General features: G+C 29.1%; 3 protein-coding genes across 3 annotated transcripts; all 3 read right to left on the bottom strand.

The window, feature by feature from the left end:
* Positions 1-5,765: 5,765 nt before the first annotated feature.
* Positions 5,766-6,296, bottom strand: LOC122269249 (general transcription factor II-I repeat domain-containing protein 2A-like). The gene has a single exon (XM_043041407.1). It carries the CDS (start codon positions 6,294-6,296, stop codon positions 5,766-5,768), a length of 531 nt encoding a protein of 176 aa, XP_042897341.1.
* Positions 6,297-6,830: 534 nt separating this feature from the next.
* Positions 6,831-7,307, bottom strand: LOC107442726 (zinc finger BED domain-containing protein 5-like). The gene has a single exon (XM_016056359.2). It carries the CDS (start codon positions 7,305-7,307, stop codon positions 6,831-6,833), a length of 477 nt encoding a protein of 158 aa, XP_015911845.2.
* Positions 7,308-9,848: 2,541 nt separating this feature from the next.
* On the bottom strand, positions 9,849-19,845 carry LOC107442728 (uncharacterized). Its single transcript, XM_016056360.3, has 2 exons — positions 19,482-19,845; positions 9,849-10,194 (listed from the first exon to the last, which is right to left on the bottom strand). The coding sequence occupies exons 1-2, from the start codon at positions 19,692-19,694 to the stop codon at positions 9,967-9,969; spliced, it is 441 nt and encodes a 146-aa protein (XP_015911846.1). The 5' UTR covers positions 19,695-19,845; the 3' UTR covers positions 9,849-9,966.
* Between the last annotated feature and the right edge of the window lie 3,906 nt (positions 19,846-23,751).

Genomic DNA, 23,751 nt, shown 5'->3' with positions numbered 1-23,751 from the left:
ATGTGCCCATGTTAAAGTGATTATTGAAGAAGTTATAGATACATTAGGTACTAGAAGGCTTTTTGGGGAAAAAAAAGAACAAAGAAATCTTTTTTTTTTCATACATAATTTTGACGAAAATCGTTTCCTCGAAGAAGTGACGATAGTTATTTCGACACTTTGATGAAATTTTTGCTTAGAGCATATACCAAGAAACGGTTTCGTTGAAAACGAAGAAAGTTTTTGATATTTGAGTATCCATTTTTAAAAAAGTGATGTCTTACACTTTCGCTACTACTAATTTTAATCCACGGCAATTATTAAGAATCTATGAAATTTCGATTCTGTACGCTTTTTTGACGTAACTATCTTATTGCACTAAAAAAATTAATCTTAAAGATAATTGAAACTGACACTTGTTTTGTGAAACGTTATTTGTCTAAATACTGTCTCATGTTTACTAATACCAGTTTACGTCTAACGTGCTTCTTTTTAACTAGAAAATGTAATTTTAACATGTAACAAATTTTGAAAATTAAGCAATTTAATTTTCTATCTTGATGCAAACTCATAAAATTTGAAAAAACTAATTTTGTCTTTTTATGTAAATTTATAAACTTTCAGTCATATCATGATCACTTTCAGCTATGCAAATGGCGTTAGGAAACCAAATGCAAACTCGAGCATTTGAGAAAAGAAGATTTAAAAATAAAGCCTTTCGAAATCTTATAACTCTGCTTTATCCGTCCTTTTTGTGTGGCTAAGGTAACATTGATTCAGCTATATGGTGTCCACGATAAAGTGATTATCAATAAAGTTAGATACATTAGGCACTATGAGTTTTCTTGTTTTTATTTCAATAGAATGACTAAATTCGCTTCTTCGGAGAAGTGACGATAGTTACTTCGTCACTTTGACGAAAAATTCGCTCGGAGCATATACCAGGTAACGGTTTCGTCAAGAACGAAGAAAGTTTCTTGAAATTTGAGCATGCATTTTTCCATGCATGGGTTGGCCATCTGTGATTTACACTATAGCCTTTTCAGATTTCATTTACTTATCAAGAAATAGAATTTATGAAATTTAAAACCCTCCAAATCACATAAAAATAATTTTTTTATACAGAATGGTGTTTTCCATAATATAGCAACAACAAATGTGATAATGATGTTTATTTAACAAATGAATTATAAATGAACACCAGGAAAGCAACTTTTATGCTAGATGAACAACTTGATCAACTGTTGTTATGCCTTCGGGATACTGACCAATAGCACTGCATCTGCATATTCCACGATCAATCGGACCAGGATCATGGATCATCAGAATAGATTTGCCTCTGTGATCGAAGGATCGATTACATAGATCTTGAGGAAAACACTGTGGATATGGACAAAAAGGCTCCTCGAAGTCGCCTCGCATTTTTGACCACACAACATTCTGTTAAAATAAAAAAATATATCAAAATAAAAAAATTATTATGATTGCCAAGAATTCACTATTCGATTCTATTTCCATGGAGCAATTCAATTACACTAAATATCAAAACTTTAAAATTTTCTCAAGGAGTAAAAAAATTCTTGTGAAATTGCAATAGTGTCTTTTGATGATATTTCTGGTTACTGAAGAAGACAAAAAAATGTCGGAAAAAAATCTATTGATCAAATTGTCACAACTTGAGACTTCTATTGCTTGAGACTACCAGGACCAATCATCCAAATAAAATCTTTAAATTTTTAATCTATCTGCCATGTTTATTTGAAAGCTAAAATAAACACTTTTGCTAGCTAACCACCTGTTATTATTTTATTTTTGAGCCTAAATGAAAGGAAATCATACAGATATGAAATTTTCTCAATTTAGAAACATGAAAAAAATTCAGAACCCATCACTTATTATCTGGAACTTCCACCCACACATTAATTGATAGATAACATAAATTTTTATTTTTCAAACTGAAATTTAGCTGTTAATGTATAATCAAAATAAAACTCGTAGAAACAGGCTCAATAACATCATGCTTTAACATTAAAAAAACACTCCAAAAATGAAGCTTCGCAAAAAAAGCAACGTTAAAAAAAGATCTTTTAATGATTTCATTGATGGTGGGATAATATCTATTTCACTTATTTTTCTCAATAACCTAAACAACTGAAATTTCAATTGTTGTTTATGTTGTTGTATGTTGTTTTTGTCGTAGTTTTTACCCAACAAAAAGCTTTAATCAATCAGGTTAAACTGCAGGGGAATAAAATACATTCCAATTATTTTTTACAAGAATATAAACAATTAAAATTGCAATTGTTGTTTATGCCGTTTTTTACACTACTCAAATTTTAATCCATCACTTTAAGCTACGGTGGAATAAAATCTGTTCCACTTATTTTTCACAATAATATAAACAGCAAAAATTGCAATCTTAGTTTATGTTTATCTTTTACACTATGCAAATTATAACTAATCACATTAAACTACGGTTTCATAGTATTTTTTACAATAATATAAACAGCTGAAATTGCAGTTGTTATTTATGTCTTTTCTTACACTACGCAAATTTTAATCAATCACTTTAAACTACGGTGGAATAAAATAATGTCTACTTATTTTTTACAATGATATAAACTAAAATTGCAATTGTTGTTTATGCTATCTTTTACGCTAAGCAAATTTTAATCAGTCACATTTCTACAGTGGAATAGTATTTTTTACGATAATATAAACAACTAAAATTGCAATTGTTATTTATGTCATCTTTTGCATTACGCAAATTTTATTCAACCACTTTAAACCACTGAAGGATAAAATCTATTCCAATTATTTTTCACTATATTATAAGCAACTAAAATTTTAATTGTTGAGTAAATTAGTTAAGAAATTAGAGTAATCATTTTTAAAAGATAACTCCTGTCACGGAAGACAATAACAGTGTGTACTTTTAGATGTAATATAGTAATTGGATTTAGACTGCAGTGATGTATTCGATATAATTACTACCATGAGTAACAAAGTTTTATTGATCTGTAGTGCATTAAGAAATTAAAAACTTTGAACAATTATTGATTCGATCTCAATTTAACTCCTTTATTTCTTGTGAACGCAAACAACTGAACAATTACGAAAATTTCTTCGGATTTAGTCACGTTCTTTGCTTTTATTTCATTAATCTTTAAAAATAATAGGAAGTCATTAAATTGATTGCATTTTACGTTCGTGTAAAGAATAATAATATTGAAATGAACCAAATAAAAAACATTTCTAATTAAAACTTTATTTTCTCCTTTCACATTGTAAAATCAACTGGTCGAACTGTTACAGAAAATGTCAGTCTTCGATTAAGTAAATATTTCACTTACTTCACTTTTAGAGTTTTGAGTAAATTTTAAGAAAAATAAATAAAGGGATAAGTACATATATACTTTCTCGATTCATGTTTCAGATTCTGAATCGCTAAAAAATATTTTTATTAAATTTCCCACTGAAACTTTTTTTAAAACGGAACTCAATCAAAGAAAAGGTGTATCGCAAATTACAATGTATTTACAGCTAAATAACTATTTTAAAAGAAAATGTCGACATGTAACTAAACTTAAACATGCCTATTCTCATGAAAATGGAATAAATAAAGCAAACACTGGTTTAAGCATTTTAATGCTCATTTTCTGGTTTTTAGGATTTGCAGGCTTACCATTTCCGAAGAAAAAAACTAAAATGTTGGCAAAAATCTTTCAATACTTATTGTTCTTTGTTTATGAACTATATTCGGTTCATCTTGCTTGTTATCTGATGTACCATGTGCTTCATGACGACAAAATAGGAAGAGAATTACTTAGCGAAAGTGTATATGCATTCCTTGTTATAATCTTACATTTATACATCTTTTTAAAAAGATTTGAAATACTGAACTGTTACAAAACACTACACTCTGTTCATCGTAAATGTGATTGCTATTCCCAAAATTGGAGATTAAAAATATATTTTATTTTTCTTACATCAATAACTGTAACCTTAATTGTAACACTTATTCCATTTTTATTGGCACGTTTACATTCCGTGACGACTTATGTATTGTTTGGATACAAGAACTGGGAAGGCAAAGGAACGTTATACATATTTATTCTTTCAATATCGTCTCAATTGTTTCAAAATATCTTGAGGTTCGTTGTGCCAGGCTTGTCCATAGCTCTTTGCTATCATTTTTACAGCAGTTTAAACTGCTGCATCAATGATCACAAACGGCAAAAACAAGAAGAGATAGAACTGAATGTCGATTTGAAGAGCGATGAAAATAATATCCATAAGTCCCTCAAAAGAAACAATGCAAATTTAATATTTGGTGGAAAACGACAAAGATTTAGATCACCAGACAACTGCAATGATGATGCAAAATATATTTTGCCAATAAACTTATCATCTCAATCGAAGAAAGAGAATGCGGAGACCTTCATTGATGCAACTAAGAAACATTCGTATTTAAATATTCACCGTGGAACTGGAGAACCAGATTCCAGTGCAAATATTTCAGCAGAAATTTTGTTTATGACAATTGAGAAAAAATTGCAAGTCATCACATATGTTACAAAATATGTTGATGCAGTCATTTCTCCTATTTTATTTCTTCTGCTCGGTTTATTTATAAGTGAAATTCTGCATTTAAGTGCCATTATATCCGGAAAAAATGCTAATTTCAGCTACACAGTTATAGCTATTATACTAGTAATCTTAATACTTATGGTCACTCATTTTCTGATTTTAGTCGCATCTAAAATTGAGAACAATTTTCTGGAATTAAAACAAGTAATTATAATAAGTATAGGATCGAAAAGCGAAATTTACAACAGCATTTTCAAAGGTACGAATTATATATCTTTGTGCGAATTCTTAAATGCTTTGTCACGCGATGTTCATATGACTGCTATGAAAATGTTCAAGATAGACAAAGGCGTCTTTCTTTCAATTTTGTGTGCATTTATAACTTACACAATCCTACTACATCAAACACTAGATCCTTGATTCTATTTAACTAATTAAGCATTTAATATAAATGCACTCTCTCGCAGAAATAAAATTCTCACTTTTGACGATTTAGCAATCCTTGAGCCTTAGCAATCCTTAGCAATCGTTAATTTTTAAATTTATTTCGTCATCAAGCGAAATCACGTAATTTGTGACTCAACGCGAACTCTCAAATGTATGACGAAAATGAAACCTCATCGTAGTGCATTGTGGGAGATTATTAACTAGAATGACGAGAGTAGAACATATACTCGAAAATCGAAAATAAAATAACAAATTAAACTGACCAGCAAGTGTGGTGGTTAAGGAGTTGGACTCGTATGAGGAGGAACGGGGGTTTGAATCTCGCTTCGAGCATAAATGCAATTTTTCTATCTGTTCTGTCTGGACTTGTTGTGCTGTGCCGTGCCACCTTTATGGTGCTCACGTTGAAGTGATTATTAAAAGTGTCAGATACATTAGATACTACAAGGCTTTTTTGGAAAAAAATAGAATGACGCATTTTTTTTCTTTTAATTTTGATGAAATTCGTTTCTCGAAGAAGTGACGATAGTTATTTCGCCACTTTGATGAAATTTTAGCATAGAGCAGGGCTGTCCGACTGCAAAGAGCCCACGGGCCAGAATTTTGGTCACTGATCACCTAGCTGGCCGCAGTTTGAAAAAGTTGAACAATAATCTCTTACCTCTTATACAATTACAATTAATAGTTGGATTAATAATTATAAAACAATGAAACAGAAAGATTATAAAACAATTTGCTTACATTTTACATTAAAACTGAGGCCGATCAGCCTTCTTTATAAGGGCAGGAATGTCAACATCGATGTTTGTCGTTGGCAGCCGAAGAGAGTCTAACAATGAACTGTCGGAGTGAGAGCTCCTGTGACGATTCTTGATAAACTTCATCGCCGAAAAAGCACTTTCGCATAAATATGTGCTCCCAAACATGAAAGTTATTTTCAGTCCTAAGTCACGCAGATTTGGAAACCGTTCAATTGGAAGCAATTTGAAGAACTTGGGTCTCCTTTCGGTTCTTGTTTGAAAGAACGGGTCAACCTGGAGATCACAGAGCTCTAATTGTAGGTTGACCGTTTGTTCCTCAATGCTTGCTTTGACTGGATTACTAAACAGAGACACGTCATTCTTGATACTATCAAAATCTGAAAATCTCGCGTTGAATTCATCAATAATTGTCTGCAATTCAGGGCAAAATTCAGAAAAATTCAGCACTTTCTTACACTCTGACGTCAAACGACTGCAGCTGGCGAAGTGAGATAAGTTATTGCTTCCTAAAGTTTGCATGGAAAATTTTCAGCTTGTCTCTAAACCCATTGATGTGTGCCATTAGGTCAGACACCAGTTGGTCTCTTCCTTGTAGTTTTAAGTTCACATCGTTGAGCTGGCCAGTAATATCAGTAAGAAATGCCAGGTGACGTGAAAAATCCATGCTTAAAAGTTCTTGTTCAAGGCTTTCTGATGGAGAAAACTGGTGAAGGAAAAGAGGGATTTCTTTTCTCAAATCGAAAAATCTCTTGAAGCAGTTTCCGGCACTAAGCCACCTAACTTGATAGTACATCAGGAGGTCTCCTTATTCTGCTTCAATTTCCTCCAAAAAGTTACGGAACTGCCGATGCATAAGAGCCCTGTTGCCGCCTCTGATCATGTTGATGACTTTCACAACTTTTTTGAGGGTTTTAGTTTGCTTCACCGATTTCCCGCATAAAACATGCTGGTGAATGATGCAATGAAGTGCAGGGCATTTCATTCCATTCTCTCTCAAACATCCAATCAATCCTATCTTTGGTCCTACCATTGCCTTTGCCCCGTCTGTAGCTATTAGACGGAGCACTTTTCAAAACCTCCGACAGTGTTGACCGCTTTCATCACTGCTTCAAATATGTTCCTAACCTTTGTTGTGGAGTGAAGAGAACACATGGTAAGGAGCTCCTCTTTGATCTCAAAGTCTTCTTTAGCAGTGCGAATGAAAATCAAGAGTTGACTAACGTCCGACAGGTCTGTACTCTCGTCGATACACAAGGAGAAATAGCAGCATTTTTCAATCTCGCGGGACAATTTCTGTTGTATTTGGTCACCCATTTCGGCAACTCTTCGTTGGGTGGTCTGATGAGAAGCTGGAACTGAATCAAAATGCTTAGCCACTTTGCTATCACCAAATCCTTTTGCCATTTCTACAGCACACTTTTTAACAACTACGCCATCAGTGTAAGGTTTTTTCGCTTTAGCAAGCTCAAGTGAAGTTGCATACGAAGCATGCAATGCATTGTACTGATCAGATTTTACTTGAGTAAACATCCCAGTTTGTTTTTGCAGTTTTGATTTCAGTTCTGAAACTATCAGAGAGCTTGCTTCTCCTTGATATTTACTGTGGCTCCCTTCGTGAAGACTCGCGTAATGCCTTTTGACATTATACTCTTTTGCACACAGCCACAACTTGCATACAAATCAAGCGCTGGAGTTTGTCCTTTCTATTCGTGATGAAATACTGGTTTTCCCAGATGTCCTGGAACACTCGATTCTCACTGTCTATCTTCCGTTTCTTACTCATCGTTGGAAGATGAAATATTCACAATCAACAATAAAATTAGTTTTCACACGTTCCCAAAAAAAATATAGCTACGGTACAAGAGAGGTTTACTTCATATCCAAAATCTGCATGCTTATCTGAGAACCTAACATTCGTCGCACCCAGTCAGATAAAGATCATCAATGGAAAGGAGCAGAGAGTTGACGAGCGCAAGCTCTCAATTTTTTTTTCGAAATCAACAAAAGCCGCAGGGTTAGTGAGGGGAGTTTTTATTTTTGACAAATTGCGGGCAGGTTTTGCTTATCTGAAATGTTTCTCTCTTCCCTCCCTGTCTCCCCCGCCTGGTATTGCCAACGCGAGGCTATACTATTTCTGTAAAAAAAAACAGCGTGCAGGGCAAGACTGCTCTTGACCTTGGCCTGTAGATGTCCTGTACCTTTTTCTCCCAATACAATGAAAGGAGTGAAAGAGCGATCAAGAGGAAACTTCGGTGACCTCGGCTTGACCAAGAATGGTAAGCTCGGATGCTTCTTGATACCATAAAATTTCGAAAGAAGAAATATGCTGAATAAGAAGCTGATTGGCCGCACAATATGTTTTGGACAGCCCTGGCATAAAGCATACCAGGAAAGGGTTTCGTCAAAAATGAAGAAAGTTTCGTGATATTTGAGCATCTATTTTTTACAGTTTGACACTTTCACTTCTACTAATTTTACTTCACGGCAATTATTAAGAATCTATGAATTGTTGATTCAGTGTTTTTTTTGACATAAACATCTTATTGCACTGAAAAAATTTATCTTGAACATAATTGAAACAGACACTTGTTTTGTGAAGCGTCATTTGTTAAAATACTGCCTCATGTTTACGAATTCCGACTTACGTCAAAGATTGTTTTTTTTTAACTAGACAATGTAATTTTAACAAGTTTTGCCTGAAGAAATTTTCTAATCTGAAACTAAACTTATTTTGAAAATTAAATAATTTAATTTTGTAGCATTATTCAAACTTGGCTTATGAATTCTTTGAAAAAAACTAATTTCGTGTTTTTATGCGAATTTTTAAACTTTTTGTCATGTCCACTTTCAGCCGCGCAAATGATGTTAAGAGGCCAAATGTAAACGCGAGCATTTCAGAAACGAAGCTTTAAAAATAAAGCCTTCTGAAATTTTATAACTCTGTTCTATCTAGTTTTCTTGTGTTGCTAAGGCGACATTAGTCCACGATAAAGTGATTATTAAGAAGGTTTGATACATTAGACACTACGAGTTAACTTGCTTTTTTTTATTATTAATAATATATAGAATGACGAAATTCGTTTCTTCGGAGAAGTGACGATAATTATTTCGTCACTTAGACGAGAAATATGCTCGGCGCATATACCAGGGAACGGTTTCGTCAAAAACGAAGAAAGCTTCGCGAAATTTGAGTATTCAGTTTTTCCGTGCATGGGTTGGCCATCTATGTTTCAGATCAGCGGTTACCAACTGATGGCCCGCGTGCCACATCCGGTCCACGAAGACTTTTTTGTGGCCCGCGAACTAAAATGTATTAGTAGTCATTTTTTATGGACAATTTTGGTAAAAATTCTATATACGTTTAAAATTCTTTTCTCGTTTAAAAAAAAACCCCGATTAATTTCTGTGAATTTTAACATACCAACGGTGGAAAAAAAAATTCTGAGGTTTTGCTTCCAAGAAAATTATTTTAATGCAAAAACAATAGTGTATGTTGCCCTTTCTTATTTCCTTTTTTTGTGAATTGGATTTAGCATGTGCGTATCAGAAATTTTCTGATCTAACGTTTTGGACGAAATTATTTACATCTGTAAATTTTAAATTTAAAATGTAAATATCTATTCTCTGGTGGCTGCAGCAGACAAACCTCAATTCTCTCAGTGAACATTTTGTGTACTACTACGTAAGTTTTAATACCAACCTTTTTGAAGTTTTATATCTTAGCAATTAGATATCTGTTGCACACTAATTGCTTAATACATAGGTGCACATTAAAGTTATTGTAGCCAGAATTTTTTAATACGTAATTAAATATTTTTAAAAATCTACTTCTTATTTTAATTTGTAATTCAATTGTTTTGTACAACTTGATAAAAATCTGACAGTATTATTTAATGCTCCTTCAAACATAAAAGAGTCCTACATAAAATACTGATAAAGTTGCGGCCAGCCATTTGACTGGTGTTTTTAACTGCGTCCCCTGGCCTCATGTAAGTTGTAAACCCCTGTTTTAGACAATAGTCTTTCATTTGCTTATCAAGAAATAGAATTTGTGGAATTTAAAAATCTAAATCACATAAATATAGCTTTATTTATACAGTATGATGTTTTCCATAATATAGCAACGACAAATGTGATAATAATGTTTATTTAACAAATGAAATATAAATGAACACCAGGAAAGCAACTTTTACACTAAATGGACAACTTGATAAACTGTGGTCAATCGGCCCTCGGGATACTGACCAGTAGCACTGCATCTGTATATTCCACGATCAACTGGACCAGGATCACGGATCATCAGAATAGATTTGCCTCTGTGATCATAGGATCGAATACGTGGATCTTGAGGAAAACACTGAGGACATGGATAAAAAGGTTCCTCGAAATCACCTCGCATTTTTGACCACACAACATTCTGTGAAAATAAAAAATGTGCCTTAATAAAATAATTTTTATGATTGCCAAGAATTCACTATTCGATACTATTTCGGTGGTACATTTCGAAGATAAACATAGTTCTGGAATCGAAACTGAAATGTATGGTATTTAAACCACTTATATGGCAATTTCCATCCATAAATATAACAGTTTACAGAAAATTCTGTTGTTTAAAATTATAATTATACATTACAACTAGTGAAAATACCTAACAGAAAATTAAACTGAACCGAATAAATAGTTTTTTATGCCATGCTCTAAGGTATCATGATCAAACTACCAAATTTTGCAACATTTACTAAATTTTAACACAAATTATAAAAAGTTATTTTACTGTTTATTTTACCAAAAACATTTCCAAACGTCTTCGGTAAAAACTTCCGAAAATTATGATGTTCCCATAGAGCCGGAAAAAAGATCCACGGTAAATTTTACCATATTCTGGTAGTTTGGACCATACTTTTTTTTCTCAGTGCCGAGATATATTTTGAAAATTTGTTTTACATTTACGTTCTATAAAGAAAAAAGAATAAAAATTTAAATCGTTCAATAGCTAATATCATATATTCAACTCAAAATAAGGTCAAGATAAAATTATTTTTACTCAGTAAAGGGCAGCTATTGACAATATATTCGAAATTTATTCCTTCCTCTTTTTTGATCTGTCATTAACATGCTTTTTTAAATTAACAGCAACCATAAATTTAATATATTTCTGTTTAAATTCTGCATTCACTGCTCAGATACAGCTCAAACTTTTTAAGGTAAGATGCATGCTCAATTTTGTATTGTTGTATAATTAAAGTTTCAATAACATCTGCTCTGTTTTACGAAAAGAAATGTTGTTTCTATGTTGCTTATAATAAAAAAAATATTAAACGCAAACAGGAAGCCAGTCAAAAATTAAAACTGTTTTTCAATCAGAATTTTTTTCCTTTTTATTCAATAGGACTTTTTTTAAAGTTATTCCCAATAATTTAATTCTATGCATTTCTATTTCTAATGTTGTCCTCTTATGTACTTCTAATTTAGATCAAAATCATATCTTATTAAAAAACATATTTGTGATGACATTTTTTGTAAAACTAAATCCGTATTCTGAAATGAATTCAAATTTTCAGAACTTCACAAAATAATGTAAAAATTTTAAAAACTTAATTTCACAATTCCAGTATAAGGATCATATGAGATATATTAAAAGTAGATATTCAGACTTTAGTTATAAAAATACAATCCTTCCTTATCTATTAAAAATAAGATTTTAGGTCTACATTTTAAGTCTAATTAATTTCAAATAAGATTTAATGTCTAGTGTAATGTGTAATGTTTAATGTATACATTAAAGTTTACTGTCTTTTAAACATTTTACAATTTGCATACAAAATTATTTGCCTCGTAGTGTATTTTCCAAATTTTGAAAAATAAATCTTCAGAGAATAATTGTTTATAATCCAAGTTACAATAATTAGGCTATACAAAAACTAATACATACACAAAACTAAAAAAAGAACTAATTTATTCAATTAACTTATAAAAATTAAACATTTTTTTTCAAAACCAAATATGCTTTCTATGAGGTTATTTCAATTGTAAAATTATCTGGCAAGAATGTTATGAAAATTTTTGAAGTTTAATTGAATAGTATCACTGGATTATGCAATTAATCAAGATTATTCGATTAGATTATTCGATTGCTATATTCAGAAAATATTTATTCCTATAACTTATAGCTTCGAACTACTTTAGTAACTAAAGTAGGTATAAATTTCTTTTGACAATTTTTTTAACATTTTCGTACTGTTATTATCTAGAAATAACTCGCAACGCAAAAAATGTAAAGATGATAAATAATTTATAATTATAATCAACTTATGAAACATGCAATAATGTATTCAAAATTATTCTGAACTAAATAGCTTAAAATATTATAATGCCTAAAGGTGAAACATCCTTCTTCAATTAAATTCAAATATTAGCATTTGTAAAGCTTCGAAAGTAAAACTACATCTCAAATCCTTAAACCTATGAATTAATTTTAGAATCGTAAAACCACATGCGTGTGAATTTTCTGAAAGCGTAAATAATTTGGAATCCAGAAAGTCATTTTATTACTCTCGTTGAGTATACAAACACTGGTTTCTAAAAATGCGAAAACTCTCATATGCATACCATCTATTTGCATGCAAAAAGGATACAATTGGTAAACCTAAGGACATAATGCACTTTGTTAAGAGGGTAAAAACCTACTAAAATTACCTTTTGCATAACTATGTGTTTGTCTGGAGGGCCCAAACCTTCTGAAGAAGTTACTTTATGTCATGATTAGCTGCACCGCTGATTTCGCCTAATCACGGAATTGAAAGATTTGTGTTTCGTATTTGCAGTGAAATGGAAACGAGTAGAAATTAATGGTCTGTTTCAATATTGCTGATTTTCTTTGCTTTATTTGAATAAGTGAAAATAACATATTTTGGTTTTTTATAGTAAGTCGCTTTTGATATAAATATGGAGTAAAGAAACATGTATATCATTGTGTTTTTTTGAGAATTACGTTTTTAAATTTCAAAATTTTATATTTTTGAAAATTATTTAAATGTTCTTATTAGAAATTCCCTTTTTTCCATCAAAACTCTTTTAAACAAAAGCATTACTTTTATTTTCGAAAGGAATGTTAAGATCGTCATAAACATCCGACAATTATTTTAATTTTAATAAAATTTACAAAATGTGACATTAAGCATTTAAAATAATGTAGTTTTTAGTTCCTTTTTTCTGCTATTATTTTAGCTAACCATAAAATATCGTATCTTCAATCAACATTACAAAGGCAAGAAATTTTTTCTAGCTACTAAAAATCAACACGTAATCAAGTACATCATTTATTGAGCTTAGCTCGGAGAAAAATATTTTTGAAAAACCACCTTACTCTTGTGGTAATGGCATTTCTGGTAAAAATAACCATAATTCTGGCAATACGATGAAAATATATGGTATTTAAAATATTTACTTTGCTATTTTTCCATTCCTATGGTAGCGGTTTACCGAAAATTCTGGTTTTCAAAATTAAAGTTCTTATTACCAGACATTTGGTAAAGAATACAAATCTAAAAAGTAAATTAAACCGAATAAATGGTTTTTATGCCCTTTTCGCGATAAAATATATCACGATAAAATTTCAAAAGTTAACCACATTTAAAATTAATCACATATTGAAAAACCTTAATTTTTCCAAAGTCATTGCTAAAAAGCTTTTTTAAAAACAACCGAGAAATTTGGAGTTTCAATAGAGCCAGAAACACTTTAAATTTCATTATATTCTGGTAGTTTTGACCATATTTTTTATCAGAGTAACAAAATGTCACTATTATTGAAAATAAAAACATTTCCTTCCCTCTTTGGATAAAAAAATTGGAATCTATGATATCGTCAATCCCAGTGTTTACTAAAATTCGTAGTCGTTGTATAAATATAATATATAGAAAATGCCGTTCTTTTTTAGTATGCCTAGTCATTGTATAAATATAATATATTGGAAATACAGGCATTTTCTACAATTCTAAGTTATTGTATAACTATAATATATCAATAATGCAGGCATTTTCTAGAATGTCTAGTATTTGTATAAATATATCAATCAAAAATACCGGTATTTTCTAGAATGCCTAGTCATTGTATAAAATACCTGTATTATTAATCAAAGTATGAACTGCGAGAATTATTAAGCACCTTGCCTAGTTATTAATTAGAATTCCTCAGCATTGTATAGAATGACAAATGCTTTTTAAGGAAAACTATGAAATACAAAAATTAGTATTTAATTTGGCCATAAAGATTGCTATTGAGCATAATACCTTTAGTTTTTTCTTTATCAATTCTATAGAATTTCCCAGATCCCAAATATTAATCCCTTAATAATTTTCTGGTCGATTTTAATTATTCTATACAATGACTAAACGTTCAATAAAATACGGTATTTAATACATTGAAAGTTTTATAATAGTATAAATACTATTATAAGACTTTTTGTTAATACTCTTACAGTTTCTCCTAATTGTAACAATAATATTTAGCAGGAAAGGTTTTTCTTGACTATTCATTGAATGAATATAACCATCAAAAATATAAAAAATAAAAAAATATAAAATAAATTTTATGAAAAAAGAGTTATAATTTAATAGTAGTACACTGTGACCCATAGCTTAATGAACAACGTACTACATTTTTTTAATTCTAAATCATACGCATTTATTAAAAAACAGTTAAAATGTATACTTTTGAAAAATTTACGAATGAATTAAAGTTTTCAAAGCATATTCGGAAATTTTTTCAAGCAGATTGATTTTGAAATTTCTCAGAGGAAAGAAGCAAAACTTTCAAAAGAAGATCATAGTGTTCCACTCTCCATTATATTGAATTAAAAACTCAATTTTTTAAACACCTTTTGTCGATGCTCAAAAAGCATTTATATCTTATCTTCGAAACAACCAGTTGAGAAATGTAAAGCCATGTTTAATAACATGTATTTAGGCGAACATCTTATTTCTTCGACGACAACAAAAGCTTTCATCCAATGAATGTGCGACACAGAGAGGTATTCAATATTTACCTTCTAAGCATTGCTTTTTTTCAAAAGGAACTCAAGCGTAATATTTTTAGTAACATGACGTTATGAATAGAAATGATTCTAACAACAATGGTTTAATTTCCTCTTTTATTCTGAAAAACATATCTTTAATTACGAGTTTGAATGAAAAGGAAAAGAATAACCAAGTAAGTAAAATGTTTCTTTTCATATGTTAAATGCAATTAGAATGACTAAACAATTTTTTTTGTGTGTGTGTATTGTGACATTTCGTGTTTATTTCAATATACTTTATTCAGATTTAAATAAAAATTAATCAAATAAATATTATTTTTTGAAACTTTTAAGAATAATTAACTCGCCTGTAAGTAACAAAGGTGGGAGATATGAAGATGTTTTAAATAAATCAAACAAATCGCAAGAGGTATTTTTTGTCTTGAATTAATTTTGGAATTGCAAACAAAAATGTCTTAAATCATACACGGAGAAAGAAATTCTAGTAAAACTACCCTACTATATAATAATGACATTTCTAGTAAAAAATAATAATATTTCAGGTTAATACAATTTATATACATAGAATGTTTAAGCCACTCATTTGGTAATTTTTCCGTTCATATGGTAATGGTTCACAAAACATTCCGGTTTTCTGTAAAATTATGGTACTTATTTACATACATTTAGTAAAAAATTGAAAGTTTTAATTTAGTGAACAAGGGAAAGATTAATTTAAGTAGCTTAGCAAACCTTATAAGATTTGTCACTCTTTGTTTTACCTAAAATTTGCAGGCATGTTTTAAGAGGTAAAATAGAATTTAAGGCTTAATTAAGAATTCATATTTAATGACAAAGTTTCGATTTAGAGTAAAAATAAACAGTATTTTTATTTACCGATAAAGATAAACCTTAATCAAGAGTGAAGTATGCTTGAGTATTGATTCAACATTTTTCTAAGTTTTATATAAATACAATACCTTTATTATTTCCTTTTAGTAATAATATCAATACAAAAAATTCACTTAAAGATTTGATGGAAATTCATTTTACAAATTCTAATAAGGTGTGAAATTGTTTTACTTTATATATTAATTTTTTCCTTATTTTTAAATAAAAATGAAGCATTTTCTGATATTTTTGTACATAATTTTTAAAATAAATATTAAAATAGTAAAATCTTTCATCTATTTTATTGTGTTTTGTCAGGTATTTTGTAATTATTATAAATGTAATATTCAGTGCATAATATTGCTAAGAGTATGAATGATTCTTTTTGTTAGAACGTATAAAACGGTATCAATTCACTTATTCAATAAAATGCAGTTTCATTCAAAAATTAATTCATTCAATATATATCAATTACAGCAATTACAGCACATCACATTACATCAATATACAGCAATTTCAGTCATAATATGAGCTAAACTATTGTAATTTTCTTTAAAATATCAAAATGGAAAATAATTCTAACTTTTTAATTATAAAAATTAAAACCTCATCATACTCTAGAAAAAGAGGAAAATATCAGAAGATAATTAGAATAGAATATACAATATTTGAAAATGATACTTTAATAAATTAAACATCCCATAAAGAATGGGAGCGAAATTTAGAGATATATTATAAATATATTCAAGTCATCTGAATTTTTAAACATTTACAAGTCCACATTCTATGAATTCTTAAAATTTTAGAATTAATATTCAAACCATAAGATATAATTTTGCAAACAAATGTTCTTTTTATGCCTATTTAAACCGTATAAAAATGAAATTGTTGTAACTTCAGAATACTCTAGATATAGAAATAAAACAACGTAACCGTTTTAAAATTCTATAGTTATTTTTAAAAAACGTTAAAATTTACAACTTTGAAATTTTAACATTACACATATTCCAATACTACAATAGTTATAAATTAAAGTATTTTAGATAAATCCAAAATAATCTATAAAATAATAATTTAAAAAATACTAATTACATATTAATAAAAACTAATTACCAAATTAAATAAAAATCGGACTTACTGTTGAAACATATGCTTTATAAGTAAAAAGTTCAAAATTCAAGACAATTACCATTAAATTTTAAGACAATGTTAAAGAAGTTCATTTTTTTTAAATTCAACACAATTATAACACACAGTAGGAAATTTGGAATATTATAATTAGATTATAAACACAGTAGGAAATTTAGAAAATACTTGTTATCAATAAAAAATTATCTGTCATAAATTATAATTGAACCTACGGACACATTATGTCCTTCAAAAGCATTTAAAGTTCAAAAACATTCCATAAAAATCCCCATTAAGAGTAATAATTTAAGAAACAATCATTACATATTAATAAAAAAAAATCGATGATAAATAAAAAGTTGAACTTATTGGTAGAATTTATTCTTCAAAAGGATTTAAAGTACATGAAAATCTTTAAAACACTCTATAAAAATAACAACTTAAAGAACATCCATTGCATATTAACTTACAGATACAAAATCACTTAAAGTTTAAGAAAATTCATTTAAATGCTCCGTAATAATGATAATTTAAAAAATGCTTAGTACCTATGATTAAAAAAATAAGGATGATTAATTCAAATCGAACTTATCAATACCATTTATCTTTCTAAAGCATTTGAAATGCAAGACAGTTCCATATAAATACTACATAAAACAACAATTTAAAAAATAATTATTACATACTAATAAAAAAAGTTATTTATGATAAATTAGAATCGGACTTACGGTCCTTCTGGCCTTACGGACTTCTTTTTTTAAAAAACACGTCTTTCAAAATTATAATTTGAACCATAATTTTTACATATTAATAAAAAAAATTATGGATGTTAAATTGAAATCAGTATTACTAATAAAAAAATATCCCTTTGAAAGCTAAGGAATAAGACAATTTTTTTAAATCAACTTTAAAATTAAGGATTTTAAACATGCTTATTAAATATTAATAAAAAATTATCGAGGAGAATTGAAATTGGCCTTATTGATACAATGTATCATTCAAAAGCATTTAATGGGCAAGTCTTTAAAAATAGAATGATTTTAAATATACTTTTTATATATTAATAAAAAATTATAGATGATAAATTAAAATAAGACTTACTAATACAATATATCTTCCAAAAGCTAAAGAATAAGACAATTGTTTTTAAATCCTTTTCAAAAATAAAGATTACTTATTACAGATCAATAAAAAATTGCTGATGATAATTAAAATCATATTTATTGATACAATATATACTTCAACAGTTGAAGTATAAGACAATTTTTAAAAATTCTCCTTAAGAATTACAATTTAAATTGTTTTTATTGCATGGTAATAAAAACAATATGTATGATAAATTACGAAATCTGATTTATTGATGCATTATATACTTAGAAGTTGAATTATAAAATAATTTTTAAGAATTATCTTCAAAAATTATAATTTAAATTGTATTTATTACATGTTAATAAAAGTGATATCTATGATAAATTACGAAATCAGATTTATTGATACAATAAATCTGATACTGAACCTTCAAAGGTTGAAGTATAAGACAATTTTTTAAATTATCTTTAAAAAATTATAATTTTAAATTATATTTATTGCATGTTAATAAAAATAATATCTATGATAAATTACGAAATCGGTTATTGATACAATATATATACTTCAAAGGCTGAATTATAAGACAATTTTTAAAAATTCTCTTTAAAAATTATAATTTAAATTGTATTTATTACTTGTTAATAAAAATAATATCTATGTTAAATTTCAGAATAGGATTTATTGATGCAATATATAATTCAAAAGTTGAAAAAACAATTTTTAAAAATTATAATTTAAATTGTATTTATTACATGTTAATAAAAAATGATATATATGATAAGTTACGAAATCGGACTTACTGATACAATATGTATACTTCAAAGGTTGAAGTATAAGACAATTTTAAAAAATTCTCCTTAAAAATTATAATTTAAATTGTATTTATAAAAATAATATCCATGTTAAATTTCAAAATAGGATTTATTGATACTACAGCATATAATTCAAATATTGAAGTGAAAAACAATTTTTAAAAATTATAATCCAAGTTACATTTATTACATGTTAATAAAAAATAATATATAAGATAAATTACGAAACCGAACTTACTGATACAATAGACATACTTTAAAGGTTGAAGTATAAGACAATTTTAAAAAATTATCTTTAAAAATTATAATTTAAACTATATTTATTACATGTTAATAAAAATAATATCTATATTAAATTTCAAAATAGGATTTACTCGGATTTTAATAGGATTACAATATATGATTCGAAAGTTGAAGTAAAAAACAATTTTTAAAAATTACAATTTAAGTTGTATTTATTACATGTTAATAAAAAATAATATATATGATAAATTACGAAACCGAACTTACTGATACAATATATATACTTCAAAGGTTGAAGTATAAGACAATTTTTAAAAATTTTCTTTATAAATTTTAATTTTAATTGTATTTATTACATGTTAATAAGAATAATATCTATGTTAAATTTCAAAATAGGATTTATTGATACAATATATATTTCAAAAGTTGAAGTGAAAAACAATTTTTAAAAATTATGATTTAAGTTGTATTTATTACATGTTAATAAAAAATAATATCTATGATAAATTACGAAATCGGACTTACTGATACAATATATCCTTCAAAAGCATTTAAAGTGCAAGAAAGCTCTGCATATCCTCTCATCAAGGCAGCATTTCCTTCTCCTAAATAAGTCCCTGGATACAATTCATCTCCTGATCTCTGTTCTATCTGCCATCTTCCCTGATTAGGCCAGGGGTAGTAAGTAGACCCCACAATGCCACACAGAAGAAGGATTGACAGCGATGAAAGTAGCATGATTGACGAATGATTTGGAGAGGAGAGCTTAGGGCATCTTTTATACGACGCTAAAAGCACGCGTTTTCTCACTTTTCACGCACGGTAGGTTTCCAGTTATTGTGTGTATATATAATAAGTGTTTGTCAAGATCACGGAAGTACATACCGTGTGTCTTCAACTGATTTTTTTTCTTCTCCTGATGATCTTCAAAGTGGTTTTGATTTATCATCACTTTCACTGTTTGCAGGAGAAAGTAAATAAGTTTACCTTCAGGTACTTTTAGAGATGAGCTATTTCAGAGAAACTTCTTAAGAAGTTTAATAACTGGAAAAATGAATGACTTTGAACTAAACAAAATCTAAACTGTAGAGTCTAAAATATTTAATGAACTTATTATAATATATATATATANCCACCCGCGCACTGACCGCAGCCAGTGATGCTTGACTTCGGTGAGTTGCATGTATATATATATATATATATATATATATATTGCACAATAAGGACAAGAAGGATTTAAAATAAAGAGAAAATTTGGAAAATAATAATGAAATAATGAATAATGAAAATAGAAAAAGAAATATTATTAAAATAAAAAATTACTTTTTAAAAATATTAAAAAAACAATTATGTATCTTAATTTTATTTTTAAACTTACGTATCTTTTTTTTTACATAAAAAAATTCACTTAAAAAAAACTTTTTTTTTCCTTTTTTTTTCAAGTGGTGCACACTATTGTATTGATATATTTTGCTTTGGCTACATTGATACAATATATTAGAAAACACTCTTTTTTGGGAATATAATCGTGTGAGCTGATGAAGAAATTATATCTTTTCTTTATTTTGTTTTACAAATTTCGAATAACTTTTTTAATTTAAGAATTCATAAAAAAAAATTTAATATCTTAAGAAGTAATTTAATTTTAATAATTTTTCTTCCTCTCTTTTCATTAATCTATTATTCATTATATATATATATATATCGAACATTTTGCGCAGTGATCATCTAATTGAGACACTGCTAAAATTTTCTCTAAAAAAATGGTTAAATAACAATTTATTTAAATGCTATATTGCCCTATTCTTACAAAGCAATCAAATTACCATAAATAGGATGGTATTCAAACTGTTCACTATGAGAAAAACAGTTTATTAACAGCTTTCACTCCATACAGTGAAGTAACGAGAATTTTATCGCATGAACTAGAACAACCTAATAAAGCCACTTAGTACCTTGCAGCTGGGTATATATTATAGCCGAGAGGGCTAATCCGTCAATATCATGACCTACAGAACAGGGGTTCGAGTCCACACATTATTTCCTCCATTCCCTCCAATACATAAAGAGTTCTAGCGTCCTACTTTTCCCAATTTGTGACCCTGAACTGTTAGAATACGATTATCTCATTCTTGCATAAATAGCTGCACCATAAAAGATAAACCATCTCCAATGTCTAGTAGAAATTTGCGGATTTGAAACCTTGCTAGTTGTAAATGGTTAAAAAAACATAGAGTTTAGTATTTATGATCTTTTAACCACATTAGTTGTAAACAGTTTTAAAACTGTATAAATAAAAAATGTTCTTTACTGTAAACTCTATGGCTAAATGGATGGACAGGCTGCTGTCGGTTATTTTCAACTGCTTTCACCTAATGCGGTTAAATAAACAGAGTCTTATTGCACCAATTGAAGTTATTTAGTTTTTTGCAACTGCGTACATATTACAGCTGAGAAGGCTAATCTGTTAGTTTCATAACCGAAAGAACTGTGGTTCAAGTCTCAGCGTTGACTCTATAATGTTTTCTACACTCCCTTCAACACGTGAAAAGTTTCCAGTGTTCTGTGCAATCCCCAATTTGTGTCCTGCACTCTCCAATGCCTTCTATTACCTGACAAAAAGTCTGGCTCCACTTAGTTTCCTACAATTGCGCATATATCATAGCTGAGAGAGCAAATTTGCCAGTCTCATGAACTACAAAACTGGGGTTCGAGTCCTAGCGTTGACACCACAATTTTTCGTCCAATCCCTTCAACACATGAAGAGTTTCCAGTTTCCTGCATTCTCCAATTTGTGTCCTGCACTCATCAATGTCCTTTACCTAACAGAAAGCTTAGCTCCTATGTCCAGTTGAATTTCTTTTTTACTGTTTTGAAACCACGCTAGTTGCAAATGGTTAAAAAAACAGTACAGTTTTGTATTTATGGTTTTATATATTTGCAAGTAGTAAACGGTTTCAAAACCATAAAAGCAAAAAAATGTTCTTTACCGTAAACTTTACGGTTAATTGGATGGACAGACTGCTGCTAGTTATTTTTAAATAGTTTTAGAATGAAAATTCGAACAGTGTATTTATAGGACCGGAAATTATAACTTTTATTCATAGCAATATGAAAATGGTATAATTTCCAATAGAGAAAATATTTTCGTAGATATTGCTCAGGAAAATTTATTGTACGTTTGCACCATATATTTTTTTATTATTAGATTTTGTAAAAATAAATTTAAAAATTCTAAAAGAAATTTGGATTGACTGCTTGGAATAGAATTATTAACGTAAGGCTTTGCTATGAAGTGGAAAAATATAATATGTACTCTTAATATATACTCTTAAAAATAGAATGGAGAACTCTTAACAGCGGACTTAATAATTTATTAAATTTTAAATATTATGTATTAGTATAGATTCTGTTAAACGTAAGATATTTTGAAAATATTTTACTACAATGACGTAAATAAAATGAAAATTTTTTTAATTCTCAGATTTAAATTTGAAATCAACTATGTACGTAATTTATATTCAATAAAATCTAGCCATATCTTAACACTTAAGCTTCTCAATACAGGGTGAAAATATTTTATTTTATTGCAATGTTCCTTATTTCCAAGCTTGCTTGAAATCAAGCGAATTTTTAAGGCAGAGGATGAGTTTCCTGTTTTTTCAGTGGCGCCATCTATGGCCAAGAATACGACTTCAAACACACATACACGCCACAGACCGTTTTTCAGCGAGGACGCATTCATACATACATTTATCCAAGGCTATTCGTAATTTTGACCTTAACCAGAAAACGATCAATCTCCAATCCATTACCCCCTGAGGTATAATTTGTAATGAACTTCGCAGTCTTGTAATTTTGAATCAATCCGGAACACAAAGAAACTCCCGGATCAATACCCCCAGAGGTAGTGATTTGTTATGGGAACCTGGAGGACTTTGCGACTCGACAGATTCAACGTGCATCAGTCACCATTTATTACATGGGGAGTCTTCGGTCGGTGGGGATCGAACCCATGAACTCTTGGACATGAGCCCAGTGCCCTACCACCCAGAGTGTCCTAGAGGACTTTGTAATACGACAGATTTAACGCGCACCAGATGCCATTTTCTACAAGGTTTGTCTTCAGCCGGCTGGATTTGAACTGCCGTCCAGCGTCCTACCAACCAAGATGATCCCGGCCGTTGTTCTTTATACTTCTTTAAATGCTAAGCCAATAAAACAAAACTAGATAATAAAAACGTAGCATTGCATTTACTAATTTTTTGGAAACAAATTTAATATGAGAGTAATACAAATGTAACACATTTTTTTCGAAAGATATCTTCGAATTTTATTCATTATGATTTTAATAACTTTAAAAAATATCAATATAATTCCTTATTTCTAAATTTTTGTTCATTTTACTGCCATATTAATTAAGTTAGAATAGTTTTACAGCATCAGATTTCTGAATTTTCATGCCCTTCTCTAGAACGGGCACTTCTCCTTAGCGAACATTTTTCTCCCTCTTGAAGGTTCTCATTTTAATTAATATTAATTAAAATTCAGCATAAAAGTAAAACATGTTGTGCCTAAACAGCTATTTCAGCTTCATTATTAAAAAAACTGATGGAATACATGGATTCTTCGAAACTAGATACAGGATTAATTTTATGGTTACTATAATTCCTAATATGGTTGAGTCGAACATAAATGGATGGTCGGTACCGGATACACAGTAAAATGTATCGAGTCCGGGTACCCGAGTACCGGGTTTTGAGATTAAAAACTGGGTCCAGGTTCCCAGTACGGG

Source organism: Parasteatoda tepidariorum, chromosome 10 (genome assembly GCF_043381705.1).
Source record: "Parasteatoda tepidariorum isolate YZ-2023 chromosome 10, CAS_Ptep_4.0, whole genome shotgun sequence".
NCBI classification, from domain to species: Eukaryota; Metazoa; Arthropoda; class Arachnida; order Araneae; family Theridiidae; genus Parasteatoda; species Parasteatoda tepidariorum.
This window is presented reverse-complemented; position numbering and strand designations above follow the sequence as displayed.